This window comes from Nothoprocta perdicaria, unplaced genomic scaffold (assembly GCF_003342845.1).
Source record: "Nothoprocta perdicaria isolate Ctin4 unplaced genomic scaffold, notPer1 scaffold_10, whole genome shotgun sequence".
In the NCBI taxonomy this organism is placed as follows: Eukaryota; Metazoa; Chordata; class Aves; order Tinamiformes; family Tinamidae; genus Nothoprocta; species Nothoprocta perdicaria.
The window spans coordinates 2,739,998-2,757,306 of NW_020454094.1; the positions used below are offsets into that span (position 1 = coordinate 2,739,998).

General features: G+C 45.7%; 1 protein-coding gene across 1 annotated transcript in view; it reads right to left on the reverse strand.

The window, feature by feature from the left end:
• LOC112947000 (urea transporter 2-like) overlaps positions 1-3,569 on the reverse strand; it is an 8,169-nt gene extending 4,600 nt beyond the window's left edge. The window contains exons 1-4 of the mRNA XM_026039009.1: positions 3,422-3,569; positions 2,471-2,660; positions 1,954-2,082; positions 619-811 (exon numbers count right to left, since the gene is read on the reverse strand). Of these exons, the coding sequence (XP_025894794.1) occupies positions 619-811; positions 1,954-2,082; positions 2,471-2,660; positions 3,422-3,569 (660 nt within the window). The remainder of the gene's footprint in view (positions 1-618; positions 812-1,953; positions 2,083-2,470; positions 2,661-3,421) is intronic.
• Positions 3,570-17,309: the final 13,740 nt, after the last annotated feature.

The following is a 17,309-nucleotide window of genomic DNA, read 5'->3' on the forward strand; positions in this document are numbered from 1 at the left end:
TCGCTGGCCACCAGTGAGAACAGCCTGTCCCCTTCCTCCCTGCATTCTCCCTTCCTGAACTTATACATATTAATCATATCCCCTCTGAGCTGTCTCTTCTCCAGAGAAAACAGGCCCAGCTCGCTCAGCCTCTCTTCATACGAGAGATGAATATTAGCTAAAAACATATGTGTATGTTGCACCCAGGTTTGTCATAGTAATATCTCCATGCTCATTTTTAACTGAAGGATTGCATTTTTATGCAGATATTTTAGAAAATAGCACTTTCTATGGAGAATCTATGAGTTAACTGGGGTATCAGCATAATCTGAGCTATGGAGCTACAACCAGTATACCCATTGTAATGAATAATTAGATTTCAGAGGCCCTTTGAAGATTATAATGTATACATTTAGGTCCAATCACAAACAAAAGATACCAAATACCCAAAAGATTTTCATTTTGAAGCTGTCAAAGATGTCAATTCCTAGAGTTAACCTTTCTGAACTGGATAATAGCTGTTCATAAGTGCAGTCTGTGATGGCCAGGCCCTGTCACAGTAATGTAAAGGAAGGCAATATGGCTCTAGAGTGGGTTTCTTTGTAAATGGGAGAAGGCTGTATTTTTAGGGAATCCTACCATTGGCACTTCAGCATCAGTCCAGGTGATGTTGGGTGTTGTTGTTGCAGGCTGAATGAGTGTTGTAGGGAAGAAGAGGTTATGGGGTCCTGAGGCAGCCAGATAGAGAGTCAAGGCCAAGTTGAAGGGCAGGGTGAAAACTGGCAGATCCCACTTACTGAAGACTGAGCCTAAAGCACTGCTGAAAATGGGGCTGAAAGAAGAACATAATGATCTCACTAGGAGCTTGTGATCACACATGATTCAGTAACTCTGCTAGGCAAAAATAAAAAAAAAAGTATTTGGGCTACTGCAGGAAATTCATTTTGTCCATTTTTTTTCTTAGAAGCTGTTTGATTTTGTCAGTCTTTCTGACAGTGGGAGATGTGTGGGGATCACTCTGCAAATTTTGTGCCCTTCCAAAGGGCATTTCAGTTAGCAGTGTGTGAATTCCTGGCATATTTTGGAGTATGTTATGGTGTTTAATTTGGTGACCGTGAAGGGACCAAGATCCTGCTGATATGAACTGGTGAAGCTCCAGTGATTCAGAGGGGTTATTCCCAGCTCGGTCTCAGTGCTTAATTATTTTTAATTATTTTTTTAGTATGCTTGAAGTGGATTGAATTTATGACACCAGGGCCAGGACTGAGTGAACTGCAGTGAAGTGTCCTAGCTTAGGCTTATGGTTTAACATCATCAAAAGTAAACACTGGTATTGCAAGTATGCTTATTAAAGTGAGCATAAAACTACATGAACTTCAGTCAGACGGATGATCTGCATGGAGATTTAGTAATCTCCAGCAGACATTGAGGGCTCAAAGGCCAATTTTCAATTTTTTGGCTGTCCAGACAGAATATGGTGTCACATATGTGAGTAAAGTATTATTAGTTGTTTGTTTTTGTGAGCATCAAACATCGTCTTAGAACCACTGAGCAGCTTTTCTAACTCTGTACCCAGAGTGGTAAATTTTCATGACATTTTTATATGGTGGCTTAGATAGATGAAACACTTGTGGTTGATGGTGGTAGGGAATGGTGAAAATAATGTTTCTCTTGGGACAGGAATGAATTGATGCATCTCAGCAATATGGCTAACATTTAAGGCATTGAAATAACTCTGGTTAACCATCAATTTTCCATATGGCCTCTGGATTTATGTCTGATTGTGTGTGTATTTCATTTGTTTTGGGCTTACATTCGGATTTAAAAGTGCAGATAATAACACAGCTTTAGAAGCACAGGTGTGCCAGTTGTGTTTCTTCTTAATTTGGATCCTGTAAAGCTTATAAAAACATGGTAGTCTCAGTGTGGAGACGCATGGGCTGGATTGAGAAGCCAAAGAGATGTGTGACTTACCAGGTCATGGACACCAGTGCCACTGGGAGTAGGAGCCACCAGTGATAGTCTCCCTTAGCAGAGAAGATAGCCATGAGCAGTCCCACCAAGACCCCGTTGTAGCCGTGCAGGCCTGCTGCTATGGCCGATCTGTGCAGAACAAAACCAACCATCCTGAACTCCTCTCTCCTGCAAGGGCCGCCCTCCCATCACAYGAATCTTCAACACAGTTGCACAGTTATGAATCTGTGTGATGATGATGACCTGCCACATCTCACACACTGACCTGCAGTCTCACACGCTTGAGTTGCATATCCTCCCCACCTCAACTGCTCCTTAAACATCTATGTAACCTAGTGTAGCACTGCAGCTGTGTGGCCCATGTCTGGATGCCAGATAGAGATGGTTGGAAGATCTATCTGTTCCTAGGAGTTTTAGCTAAGGCTAAATTTATACTTTTCACTCGTGTCACTTGTCCATCACCTATATCAGCTTTGAAGTGTCAGTTTGGTTTTCAGGGAGCAAAGGATGAACTTACCTGTCCTGGCCCAGCATAAGTGCTGTCAAAGTTGAGACAACCGTTCCCAAACAGCCTGTGAGTGTCCACCAAGGATTCTGCACCAGGAAGCCAGCCACTATGATAAGCCCACTGAGGGGGTTATTGACGAACATCACCTGGGATATCCCTCGCAGCACCCAGTCCATGAACTGGATCACGAGAGGTTTATCTGCAGGAGAGCAAATTTAATAATAATAATAATAATAATAATAATAATAATAATAATAATAATAATAATAATAATAATAATAATAATAATAATAATAAAGCACACATGAGACTGATTTGGGATGGTCCTTTTTGAAACTCAGGAATTGTTTTGGCAGTGGAACTTGGCAGCATGGCTGGAGCAATGAATCAACAAGACTGTAAAAGCTGACCAGGATTTATTATGGTCTGTATTAAGCTTTGCAGCAGGAAAGCTGAGATGAACAGTGTGGCTGCCAGAGTCCCCTATTATAAAGTACACTGGACCAGCCTCATCTGAACTGGCTAATTTATGACATCTGTGACTCGGATGGCAAATGGAGTGAGTATCCCGTTGCTGATTTATGATGGGGACCAAACACACCTACCTATGTGTAATTTAACTTCACAGTGGTACTAGGCTTGACAGAAAGTATTCAGTTGAAAGAAGAGGGAATGTTATAAGGAATGACAGAACACAGAATAAACATCCTGGGCTATGTTCCCTCAGACAAAATTCACATTACACATAGCATGTTGGGAGGTAAATGTCACCTGAGTCTTCCTCAAGGTTTAAGCAGTATGTGGCTCTCTGAACATAGCTGAGTTTCTCCTGCAAAAATGAAATCAATCAAGGCAGTCCTTTCTGTTCCATTCTAACCTGAGTCCCGCGGTTGAGAGGTTATTATTCTTTCTATATATTTCTTTGGAACTTCATAATTAGCTACAGTGAAGTACGTTTACCTTTTAGCCAGCCTCCAAATTCCTTCATGTCCCCAGTGATGTAGCCAACAGCTTTGCAGACTCTCTTTCCACCTTTGCTCAATGGGTTCTGCTTCCTCGGCTTTCTCTCCGCCTTGGTGTCCATCTTAACATCAGTGCTGTTTTCCATGGTGATATTTTGAGCCTTCAGTAGAATTCATGGAGAAAAAAAGACATTACAATATATCTGTTTATTGTCCCCAGCACTCATTATTGCTGCATACTGGAAACCAGGGCCACCTGGTGAAAAGGTGTCTTCAAGAAGGGCAGAATTTCATGAGGAGACACTGGCTCCCTGGATCTCAAGACAAGATCTCCAGGTCCACCACATTTAGGAAATTATTTCAGTGATTAAGTTTCCCATGCTGCTTCAGCCTTATTTCCAACCTGAATTTATGTAGGTGCTTCTTGAAGCCATCAATAATGATGCTTAAAGTTGGGTTCATAGGTCTCTGCATTCTTCTGAGATCAGTTCAGCCTTTCCCATGGCCATGGGCTTAGCATGAAGCTTTTTTGCAGTGTCTCACTCCATTACTTATATTTTTTGTTCTCTTTAATTATATTTTAGCTGCCTTATCTTCAGAAGTGCCAGGCACTGATTTAAGAGATTATATGCCAAAATTTGACTGCTTATTTTCCATCCTATTTTAGACATGATGCCTTCTCTCTGTCATTGTCCAGTAGACCTGCACAGTAGGTGGCCTGTGCTGGTTCTTTCTCTTCASCATAGGACAGGATAGGTGACCACATATAGACACCTGTAATGAGTAACCCTCATGGACTAATGAAAAGATTTACTAAGTTTAGCAGACACTATATCTTAACTACTAGCACTTAAAAAAGGCAGGGGAACATTTCAGGTTGAGCAGAGGTGTTTAGTGTTAATTTAGGTGCTTGAGGGTGTATGAGGTATCCACACAAGGCTGGCAGATATATTGTCCCTTTAGGAGACCCTAGCCTTGCTGCTGGAATACCCTTGGGTATTTCATCCAGCTCTGGGCAACTGTATTCAGACTCTTGAATGAGACCCTTACATGTAAACATTAAAAAAAAAATTCTCATAGCCAATTCTTCATTTACTTAAACCCTTTTCTCAGTATGGAGCCAGCAAATTAAAAATGACCAACCCTTCCCTTGGAGTACATTCAGTTCCCTAAAGAATGAGGCTACATTTTGGTAGATGGCAGGGAAAAAGGCAAAGTAAGTGCATTGTTGAATGAATACAAACCTAGAGCTGAATGAATACAAACCTGTTTTGACTGGTGAATAGCAGCTTATGTGAGAAATAAAGAATTTAGCTTGTGAGTTGATAGTTTAAATCAGATAATATGAGCACCTAACTATTGGAATTAGATTTTGATTCTCTTACATCTTCAGTATAAGTCTTCTTGGCAGCTGGGAAGAGAATTCATACTTCAGAAATATAGTGTCTAATTACTTAAGCTAAAGCAACCTCATCCCTGGGTGTTACTCATGCAGGTCAAAGACACGTGGGTAAGAGGTTTTGAGTGTGCTTGAGGGAATGGCTGGTTAACGTACATCCTGGCCAGTTTCTTATTATATAGTATTGGAGGGCGGATAGTCACCCTTGATGAAAGAGTGAAGATTTGCACAGATAATAAATAAAGACTTTATTGTTACTGGAAGAACCCAGTTGCTGCAAGCAGGTTCCACAAGAACATGGCTGAAGACAATGCTACTATGTGGAAGGATGGATTTTAACAGGAGATGGAAACAATAGGTATGGAGCTTAAATAGAGAAGGAAGAAAAGATGAGAGTGTTGGTAGGAATAGTTTCTCAATGCTGGAAGGCTTTTTTGTAGCTCAGTTAAAATTCATTACCTTGATTCATTAACCTTCGCTTTTCTCATATTTTATTCTGAAATAATGGAATAAGTGAATTCGATGCACTTTCTGTTAAATCAAGTAGCAAAAATTTTCAGCCAAGATAAATGCTGTTCATTGGTGAAAATGCATTTGCATTTTCAATTTAGAGAATCTCTCTCSTTACCTAACTTATGCCTCCTGTGTTGCTAATGCATAAACGCAAGGGATGCTGCTTTGACATTTGCAATTGCAAAGAGATGTGTCCAGTGCCAGCATCCCTCAGTGCTTCCCTGCACGCTCAGTGGGAGCTGTTTGTGCTGCAGGAATTGGGAGACGCTCTGCAGCTTGGAACATTATGTGTTTACAAAGAGAGGACAGAGCTGTTGTCTGCGGAGCAGGGAAGAGAAGAGAAGGACGATCTAGTTCATCAAAACACACACTTGTTGCTTTGCCATGGGAAGCCCTTAAGTGCAGGCTTAAATTCCCAGTAAAGCAACATGAGTTCATGGCTTTACTAAATCAGAGCCAGAATGAATTGGAGAGGACTTCTCCTGTGGTGAACATCTCAGTGGAAATCCTTTCATTGCTTTCAACACGCTTGGCACAACAGGMAGACCAGGTGCCCAGGTGACTCGTGCTACCATCTGGGCCTGAACTTCACTCGCAGTGAGGGCTGCATTGGGGCTCTGCATACCTGTTCTTCCCGGGTGATCAGGAGCGGAGCGCGGCCTGGGAGACCACGGGCACCTTCTGGCCAGCAGTGCAGCTTAAGCTCACATTCGTTTTGTCTCCGTCCGCCAAGTGATGTGTCATTCAAGAGTGGGCTGTTGGAGGGATCGCATGTGTTTCTCAGAGARCTTCGGGCTGCCATTCTTATTAGTTTATACGTGCTAAAGGGGAAGGAAATGTGTGTGAACGCATCATCTGCAGAGCAGCCTGGTATGTGACAGGCCAAGAGCGTGCTTGGCTTCGGGTGGGGTCTTCATGTTGTTGTAAAGAGCCTAATCTAGCACGTTGGCTTTACTGCTGCCCCAAAAAACACCCCAGGCTCTGAGTGACGACTCTGCACATGGTGGTTTGGCTGCCACCACAGCAGCCATGGCTGGAGGGCAGCAGCAGCTCGTTTTGATCAAGATTCATGAATAGTTTGCATTTTCTCCTCATGGGATTGATGCCCAAGATGATCACAAGTACCCGCATTCCAAAGTATCAAAGTGCATGTCCTTTCCATAACCTTTCCCCAGAAACTCCTATTTTTCTAGAAACCAAGACCATAGAGGGGCTATGCTAGTTCCATTTAGTAGCCAAGAGAAAGAAGAAAGGACCAGCGAATCATTTGGAAGCCATCATCTGGAAAGGTGAAAAATGATTTTTTTTTTTTTTTGGCATTTTTATTGAGTTCCTACTTTATAAGAAGCAGTAACTGCCACAGATGCTCACACCAAAGGTCCATTAATACACWATCTTGTTTCATGGAATGGCCACTAGCAGTTGTTTAAAAAAGAATGTAAGAAACAGGGAGTTAATCCTTCAGATAGTGTCTCATCCCAGCTGTTGACTCCAGAGCAATGGAGATGCTCAGAGAAGCTTAAGGCAGCAGTGTCTGAATTTAAAGAAGGCTGAAAGAGGTCATGCCGGTGRACATTGCATGAAGACAGTCTACAGCAGATCTTGTAAAGACCTGTCGTTGAAACTAAATTAACATTGGTTTGCAGTGTCCAAAAGTTTTCTTTTTCTTCTTGATGCAAGGAAGAGGAAAATGGAATCATAAAAGGACCGTTCTGCTGCAACAGAGTGTTTGATTTTGGGATGGCAGTTAAGAAATAGTTCCTTATTTCCATCAGTTTGTGAACGTGTTTTTTAATCTGGTGTCTTAACTAAAAGCTGTAAGGTCTGTGCTCATATATGCTGCTTTTTTGGGGTACCGCTGCTGGTYCCAACTGATTCCAGAGGCCTGCAGCCCCTCTTACCTAGAAAACTTTATGTCTTTGGGTAAATATCTCACTGTCTTCCTCAGTTAGGATGCTCACATAAGCAAGGATGAGCGTTTTTCAACTAAGAGTATCTAAATACTTCCGTATTGGCTGCAAAATGGACCCCCTGAACACAGAACAGGAAAAATAAATGCTTCTCATTATGAATAAGAAGTCATAGCAGGGCCAAGAAGCCAATCTATTGATTTTTTTTCTCTCCTCTTTTCACGGTTAATAAATGTCTCCTAGTAGAGCASTGATGTTATGCAACTTTGTGCCTCTCAAAATCAATTCCTCTTCCTCTAGTGCACATTTCTYCCCTGTCAGACCTTGCATCCCAGGAATGCCTCATTAGAGCTGCAGCCTGGCCACCTCCAGGCTGGTGCTGCCGTCCTGCAGCATCTGCCCTGCAAACAGACTTTAATCTACTTGTTGAACCCGGGACAAGCCCCACACACATTCACTTGTGCCTGGTATAGGCTTTTATTTGGCTTATTATTTTAAATCTCATGAGTAATTCTTATTTCCARCTCAGTGCCTGGGTAACCAGGTGTCCGTCTTTTGTCCTCAAAAATACAGCAAAGTTGCCTAGTGCTCCCCTAGCTGGAATTTTCCTCCCATTCTGACAAAATTCAAGTAATTCTTGGTCAGTTGAGAGGATTTAATTTGGCACGTGGTCCTTGCTTGCCCTGGCGGCTGCTTCCCCACAGATGCAGTCCCTGTTTCATTCCCGGGATTGTTCCCGTGCAGCCAGCCCGCACTGTGCGCAGCAGTGGGTTTTCAGAGGAATTCCTGCATCCAAGGACAATAGGAGGAAAGGGCTGGATTCTCTCCAGCTCAGCACAGCCCGTGCAAGTGCTGGAGCTTGAGCAAAGCTGGGTATAGGTGTAAAATGTTGTGGCCAGCGTAGGAACTTGTGCACGCTYCCCAAAGCAGAGCAGTTATCATGCACTTGACCCTTGCTACAGAGGTCAGGGTTTCCCACTGAAGATAAATTTTAAAGCATTAGTTCAGAAAGGAAGCCCAGGTCAGATGCAGACACTCATTACACCCATTCCCTTTTTGATTTTCAGAGATTCGTCTCCGTGACAGAAATCCAGCGATTCGATCACATTAACTGCCCATTAACTCTGGGCATTCTTCATTGTGCAAAATAGAGAGGCAGTGAAAGGAGGTGGTGGAGATTTCCAGTGTTTTTGCTTCTCAAAGTTTCAGCCAACTGAGCTAAGAAATACTAGTAAGTCCTCACCCTGCTACCAAATTCATGATAACTACGATCATGTGTTACTCCTGAACCTTTCCTGGCTGCTTCCATTTAGGCAGACGGTCGAAACGCTGTTTGCTTTGTGTTTGGTGGAGGAGAAAGACTCAGAGATAAGTCAGTCAGACAGTAACATGGTATGTGTTTATTGCTGTGCATTAAAGGAAGAGAACAAAGTATATGCTTACCTGCTCGGAGAGGAGAGCTGCTGCTTTGCCGGGCGGTGCAGGAGGGCTACGATAGGAAAAGAAAATGCCCCACCAGCTTATATAGGCTAGCATGGCTCCTATCCTGATATTACCCATTAGTTTGTTTCTCCTCCCACTTTGCGAGCTCCAAGCACGTGTCAGGAAGGTTCCAGCTTGAATTCTCCACCTTTCCTCTTGTTTTGTCCTTGGGCTCTTGCCAACAGCCTCTCCAAATATCTTCTTCCCTGCTGCTTTTTTCTTTGTTGTTTTGTTTTTTCTTTGACTAAGTCCCTTTAACTCAGGCTTTTCTCCTCCTCCTTCCCCTTAAAAGGACTCTGCCTCTAAGGCTTCAGAAGAGACTCACAGTGGACCTGAGCTAGACCTCACCAGTGTTAATCTCCAGCATAGAGTTATCCAAGACAACTCAGCATCCTTCTCTCCCTGCGTGGTCATTGTTGTTGGTTCTATAGCAGCAAAAACATTGGATGAGGTGTCCCCACCATGGAGACTTCAGAGCCACAGGAATAATTTGGAGCCCAATTTTCTCCCTGAGCCCACCCCTGCCCTGAGGGTGCACATCATAGCAGTATGTTGTCTCGGCTCTGTTTCTGGGTAGCTTTTGGAGGCACAACTGTGTTAACGCAGTGGAGCGGTGACCTGCCAGCGAGTACCTGGTGACATTTCATTGTGTAATTGTTTTCTTTTTTACCAGTAACTTGAGAAATACTTTTTTTTTTTTTGTTCTTTATCCAAAAAACAAATTAAATAAATAAAGCCTCCTTGGCTTGTGGGAGGAATCTGGAATATTAGAGCTGYGGCATATTTGAGAGGTTTATAAGGCTGTGAAATAGCTGTGGAAGGCAGAGATGAGAGGGAAGTCGTGAGAGAGCAAATTATGTGGGAAAGGGCAGAGAAGAAGCTTGTGAATTTAAGGAATCTGTTATGCTAATTTAAACCCCTGTAGAAGAGCGATCACTTAGAGAAGCGACCCTGAAATTTCACCAAGGTGCCCAAGTGAATAATTTGCTCTTGAACTAGAACCCATCTAGCTTGACGGCTTTGCTTCCAGCTCCCCTCACTTTTGATGGAGATGTTTTTAGCAGGAGACTGCATTCATTTTTTCTCCTCTTTCTTCTCAGGGTTTCTAAGCAGGGTTGTCAGCTTAGTGTTGCTGTGTGAGCACGTTCGCCTCCAATCTGCGCGGCACCTTCTCTGTGAGGGAGCTGAGTGCTGCCCTCCGCCGGCTCCGTGTTGATAAGGAGACGTTGCAGGGCAAGTGGCTCCTCAGCACAATTCCTCTTCTTTCCTCTTTGYTTCTCCTTGTATGGCCTTTGCTTTCCTCCTGGTAAAACGCGTCCTTGCATGTCAAAAGAAAGGAAATGCAGCAGGTCGTTTAGGTGGGAGATGCTCATGGAGAGTTTGGGCCTCTGGGAAGCTCCTTGGATAAGTTTTGGACTTCTTGTCTCCCACAATTTAGTAGAAGTTCAGKGGGCTGCCCAGCCTCAGTATCATTAAAACAGTGTCTTCTTCTGCAGCTTGGGAAAGGGTCGGTGCTCAGGGAGCACCAGKCAGGCAGGGATGGCTCTTGGACCGCGCTGCTTCCCGCAGTGCCCACGGTGGCTCCAGGGGCCCAACAGCCAAAATTGTCCTCAGGGAACCAGATCGAGCACCGCCCTGGTCAATCCTGGCACCTTAGGAGGGTTGTTGACACATTGGAGGGAATCTGCAAAAAAACCCACAGGATTTGACACCTAGGTCGGGCGTCTTGTAATGACTCTTTGTTTAGCTTATCAAAGAGCTGGTTAATAAGTAACGAGATCTCAGTCTGCTGATACCGATGTGGGAATGAGGTCACCGATGATGAGGTCTGCAGACTAGAGGCAGAGGAGCGATGAGATCCAATGCCGCGTGATGGACTCACTTGATCCTGGATGCAGCCAGCTCCTGGCACAGTTAACTACTGCAGCCRCTGTCTTAGGGGTTCCCTGAGGATCAAACAAGATCATTATCCTCCCCAAAAGCCTGGGTCACATCCCAGGGTGTGTGATAGAGTGAGGTGCTCCATTACTCCAAGGCTCATCCCTGGCCAAAGACAGGCTTTCTAGAACATCTTTCAGCCCAAGTATTGCATTTCTGCCTGCAGTTTTGCTCCTGATTTAGCAAATGAGCTGGACTGTACTCATGTGCTGACTACCTGATAGCCTCATACCTGCAGTACCACTAGTTTGGGCTCCCAGAAATCATGTAATCATGAGATTTGAGCCTACAGGTAACATGTATGAGTGACCACTGAGTTCTCCATTGGTATTAGGTACCCATGAAGAACATYTCTTGCTGAAGAGAAGGTAGCTGGAGTTGGAGTCTGCAACTTGGGTCCCGTGTGATTTAAGAGGGCTGGATCTATGCCTTAAATCCAGCTCTCAGCCAGCGAAGCTGGTTGATGCATTTCTCTCTCTTCCCATGCGCGGTGGGAAGATGCCTCTGAGAACTGAGCTCATGTGGTCACGAGAGGGATTCATGGGTGGGTTCCAGCCAGACTCAAGGAAGACCCAGAGAGACTCAGATTGGCCAATATTTTAGCAGCTCTGGGCATGCAGAGGGAAACGTGCAAGTGTCCACRCAGCCTGAAGAGATAGTTAAGGACTGTTGAGCTACCCAGCATAGCATCTGGGCTATCCCAGAGAAATGCCTGGGATATGTGGGAATGTCAGGCAGAAGCTGTCTAGCTGCATTAGTTGGGGAGAGCTCTTGAACTCGTCAGCTCTTCCAGGAAGGACGTGTGGCCCTAATCCAGCCTCACATGCTCTTTCTCCACATCTCTTTCCAGGCTTGGTTGCCTTCAAAAGGTGCATTGGAAACTTCTCCGCAGCACATTGCCATTTCGCTGCTGGATTTGGCCGTGTTCCTCGGCTCAGGTTGCGCTGCAGGGTTTAGGTCTGCACGGGGAGCTGCAGCAGCTCGTGGACTCCAGCAGGTGCTTTAAGGTGAYGTAAATCCACGTACGGAGCTCTGCAGCTTGCTACAACTCAGGTCCCGGCCTGCCTGTACTGGGCTGGGCCATGGATGTGTGAAATGCAGCCCGTATTTATGGGTTCCTCGTCATGCCTTGTTACCAGGAAGGTTTGTCTGTAGCTCACTGTGGAGACAGAGAAGTGGGTGTTTAGCACTGGGGCACTTTGGCTGTAAAGCAGGTCTTGTGCATGGGAAGACGTGGGCTTGGAAGCAAGTCAGGGGCCTTCTGGGAAGCCACCATGGCTCGCTGTCTKGGAGGGCTTGCTTTGGAGCAAACAAGAGTGTTTCACCCCATTTTGGGCAAATGCCTTGAGCCCAAACAGGCTCGGAGAGCTCACGATGGGGAGAGACCGACAGCCCTGGGTGCAGGGTGCCTAGAGGAGCTGCATTGGCCTGGCTGTGTCTCTCGGCATCGTGTTGCTTTTCAACATCTCGTTTTTATGAGCAACAGCAGARCGGAAAAATCTGTTTCAGCACAGAGGGGTCTGTCACAACCACCCACTTGTTTGTTGAGAGAAATAGTTTGGGGTTTATACAGAGTGGAACAAAAGCCAAACTGAAGGCGGTGGGTGCTTCTCTGACTTTGTTTAGGCCTGTAAAAATTCTCCAGGGAAAGCTGCTGTTTGGCATTCCTCGGCACGGTGACCGTGTGACGTTTGCTCCGTGGTTCAGCCTTTGGGAAGGGTTTGAGAGCTGGCCAGACAGCTCCGGTGTCCGTCTCCCTCTCGTGGTGTATCCCCAGCACAGCCACGTAGGGAAAATTGGAGCAAATATTCAGCTTGCARATTTAGGGAGCTCACAAGCACCGGTTCTGGCTTGATCTGGTCTCCTTGTAAAATTCTGGATATGGCTCCTGACTTCCCAGCCTCCCCATGCAGATAATTCTTGTATCTCGTCCCTGCCACCGGTTCTGGAGACGCAGGGTTCTCTCTGGCCAGCCTGAGGGCTCCAGGCTGCACCTTCTCAGTGCAGGTAGCTGCACAAGCTTGTAGCTGCATCTGGAAAGCCAGTTTTGGGGTAAAAACCATAGTCTTGGTGTCCTGTGGTGGGATTGGGGCAGGCATGTGCGAAGGGAGGAGGGTACCTGGTTTATGGCACCAAGGTGGGTGCAGAAACTTCAAGCCATCCTGGGAATTAGGTGTCAGCATTACGCAGAGATTCAAGCACTTTTCCTGCAGCTTGATGCTCTGAATGCTAGAGCACCAGGTTAGCCAAGAGCTCGTCTCTCAGCTGCAGATTTTCCAAGGTTTTTGTTTAAAATTGCTGCTACCAATAGTGAAGTACATGAATACGTTACCTTCTTAAGAGTAATATGCCTTTGGCTCTCGCGGGGGCTACCAGCTGGATGCCTGCTGGAGCCAACATGACAAATGGAAGGTGTCTTCAAAGAGCATCGGGCATCACCCAGGGTCTGGACCTGCTCCCCATCGCAGCAGGACGTGTGGGTGGCAGCTCTCCCAAGCGCTGCACCTCACTGCATGTGGGCAACAGCCATCTCGGGGACTGCTTTGTCATCAGGACCAGGCTTTAGACCTAAGGCGAAGTGGAAGGGCCTGTGCCCAGGTTTAGCTTTAAGCTCTCATCTCCTTAAAGCTGGACAGTCACCTCCAGACTGCCCAGGGTGCCTTGGCCCAGGCCCACACGTGCCAAGGACTGTGTTAGGGTGCACAAGCCTCGCAGATATTGTGCGTTGTCCCATTTACTGGAACGGGTTTAGCTGGGGTGTCCAGCACCAGGGATGTCTCTGAGGCCTGAGAAACACCAGGCAGTCACGAAATACAAGTCAAAGAAAAACAGAGTGTAGTCGTCTAGCTGGGTCTCCTTGTCTGGATTTATTTTCCCTCTTTCCAGCCAGCACAATCCCTTCACCCCATCTAATTGCAGTTTAGCAGAGTTTTATTTTCTACCCTCTTCCTCTGCCCTGATGGTTGATACTAGGATCTCACCGATAATGTGACAACTTCCAAGGAAGGAAACCATATCTTGTTCTTACAAACCTTCATATTGTAGGAAACAAAYGTGTTAGGCTTAAGCAAAGAGAACACTGCCATCATCCCCAAGACAAACTGTTTCAGCATATGGAGAAGATAAGCAGCTAAACGTACTCATGTGATGGACCAGCGATGGACTCGGTGCCTCCAGAGCTGCTGAGCTGCAGTCAGAGGTGCCCAGATGCTCTGGGGGAGATGATGCCAAAAGAAGCCTTTGCTTCCCATAGAGCTGTCCCTGCCTTTCTCAGTCAACCTCAGGGATGTGTGAAATCCAGCTGTGGCAACAGCTGCAGGAGCTTGTAGAAGACCCCCTGAGAACTGCAAAGTCAAATGCAACCAAGTGTTTGTTTCCTAATTGGTCTCTTTTTTTTCCATCTTTCAAATTAACCTACACCCTCCTGTGTATTTTAGGGGAGGAGAGGACAGTGTCTAGCACACAGATCTCACCCTTAAAATGACATTTCTCTTACTTAGGCAAATGTAATCTATAAAAGGCTGGGCAATAGGAATATTTGGAATATTTGGAATATTTGTCCATTTGAGATAGCTGGCCTTGAGAAAGCACGGAGTGTCCTCCCAGCAAGTGGGAATTTTAGGAGCTCCTTGCCATCACTGTGTATAAGCAACATCGGGTGACCTCCCAGAGCTGCGAGGTGTCACCATCTCCTATYGTGGTCTCCAAAAATGCTGCTGTTCCTGGCAGTCCTGGACCTGCTAGCAGGAGAGAAGATGCCTGGGTGCCAGGTTTAACCTGCTACAAGGATAGATGGAAGATCCTGAGTCCTACCTTTGTAGCCTCTGTATTTTCCTAGCTGAACAAAGGTTGGTTATATCTTTCTGCTTCTCTTCAGATAATTCCTATGAGTGCATCTGCTGTTACATTTCACTGTTAAACAATTATCTGGGATTCTCCTCGGAAAACTAATTTGCTGTCCCCGCACGCGTGTTCACAGCAGGTTGCTGTATTATTCTCTGTTCTTGCCAGCTTGTAATGAATGTTTTTTGAGCAGCCTGAGATAGAAACCATGTTTAAGTGCTGCTCTTCTTTCCTGAGTGCCTCTCTGTCACTTCTGAATGMAGTTGGCTGGGTGTTTGGGTGGTGTTTGGCCGACTAAACACAAGTATCTGCATTTGGCTCCCTCAATTCGTAGCAGCCTAAAGCTAGTCTGGGAAACTGCCTTAAAAGTGCTTATTTCCCTCAGCTCTGAGAGGAGCTGTGTAGGACTCAAGGCTCCTCTCCCAGGTGCAAAAACACCTGGAGAGCAACAAAGATGATGAAGGACTGGAGCATCTGTTGTATGAGGAAAGACTGAGCGAGTGGGGCCTGTTTAGCCTGGAGAAGAGAAGGCTGAGGGAGGACCTGGTAAATATGTGTAAATACCTGAAGGGGGAATGTAGGGATGATGGGGCCCAGCTCTTCTCAGTGGCGGACAAGGGGCAATGGGTCCAAGTTGAAGCCCGGGCAGCAAYATGTSCCTGTGAGGAAGAACTTGTTTGGTGKGARGGTGCCCAGCCCTGGCCCAGGCTGCCCAGGGAGGCTGCGGAGGCTCCTGCTCTGCAGATCTGCCAACCCGCTGGGATGTGACCGSGTGCCCCGAGCTCTGGGTGTCCCTGCTGGAGCAGGGGGCTGGACTGAATGATCCCTGGAGGTCCCTTCCAACCTCAACCTTTCTACGATCTGTGTGATTCTGTGAACATAGCTCCAGGATGGGTCCAGAATCAAACCTCAGTTACTCAGGCCAGCACCAACTGAGTGTGTTTTGAGTTTTGAGATACTGTTTTGGACCTTCAAAGTCCTCGCAGCCCAGCAGGGAGGACTCCATTTCTCCTCAGCTCATGCTGAGGTCCTGCTGCCCTGTGCAGGGTAGATAGGTCTCCATGTTAGAATCACAGAATCATGGGATCACTGTGCTTGTAAAAGACACTCAAGATCAAGTCCAACCGTAAACCCAYCACCACCATGCCTGTTAAACTGTGTCCCTAAAAGTGCTTCATCTGCACATTTCTTGAACACTACCAGGTAGACTAGATTTGGACCAAAATAGTTCTGGCCTTGATCTGAGGTTCAGTCATATTCATGTTATTGGTGTCAAGATTCACAAAGAAGTGATTTATAAAATGCTTTTTTTATATATACATTGGCAGGGTGGATTTGAGCATTCCCAGGTTCCTGTACTTGGGTATGTAAATGACACTGTGGCCCCAGATCAAATTCTGAGTGAGTCTTAGGCCTGTCCAAGGGTTACAGCTTCCATTGCTGGAGTTTCTTTCTGTGGGCTGGACAGCTGAAACACACCCTGGGCCCTTGGCAGATTTGGGGTGATTTGTTTTACTCTTTCTGCTGTTCCCTTCTGTCAAAATCCCTCCTGGTTGGTCATTTCCTTCCCTGCAGGGACCTGAGATGGTGYTGAGCATGGGCTGCATCTGAGCTGGGGGAAAGATGCTGCCACTTCCTACATCCAGAAGGATGCAAATGTATTTTTAAACATACATTCCCTAATAGCCTGAGGCTATTTTTTTTTTCCCTGACAGCTCTTGGCAAAGCTCTGGCACCTCTAAGTTGTGAAACTCTTCCTAAGCCTAGTTAACAATTTCAGTCTTAACGTTGAGACCTGGCTTCAGCTGAGCTTCCCGATGGAAGCCAAAGGAAGCAAACATGTCCAGCCTGAGCCCTTGCAAGCTACAAACTCCTGCACAGAGTGCCACCCTATTCTAAGACCTCCCCTCTAACTTGGATCTTGCTAAAAGAAAGGCAAATGAGTAGAAAGCAAAAGGTAGCTCTTCGATGGAATATGGGCCGTGCAGGGTGTTGCGGAAGGGCTGGAGTGCTGGGGCTTGAGCACTTGACCTGTGATAGTTAGTGCTTCTCTCATCTGCTGCTCACTTCTAGGAGATCCTTCATATTTGCTCTGTTTATAAGAATTAGAAGTGCTGACTGCAGTTATTCAAAACTTCTGATTAGCTACAGGCTTAACAGCTCTGTTTATGCTCTGCTGTTTATGGATGGCTGCAACTCCAGCAATTGCTTCGCTAATTGATTTCAGGATGGATTTGTTTGTGACCGAGAAATTACATTCGTAGTGTCTTTTACATGACATAGTTTCCAATAGCTGAATTGTGCTTGGACTTTTTCTTTAAAGCTAAATAATGCTGCATGTTGTAATTAATTCCAGTTGAATTTTTTCTTCAATAATATCCATTCTAATATTTTAGCTGATTTTATTAGAGTATTTTAGTTTTACATTGTTACTAATAAAATGTTTCTCTGATGCTGGATGCATGTGGGAGCTAAACTAAACTGTGCAGGGCAGGTGACCAGGTCTGGCTGTCTTGGGTGAGCCCAGTGTCTCATTGGCCTGTATAGAGGGAAGGTGTCCAGACAGYTGTGTGTAACTTCATGTGTTCTTCCAGTTTTCTTTGTTTCTGAAAAATGGTCACACTAGGGTGTCCTTATCTACAATCTTGCAGTCTGCAGTGACCCTAGGAGACTGCTTTGTGACCAGTGTTGACTTCCTCACTGTTTTCCTGTGGCCCTGTGCTTTCTTGCCAGCCTGCTAACATCTTTTCTGATGATGTCTTTGACCTCGGTTGCTTTTTTTCACGAGTCACCCTGCAGCT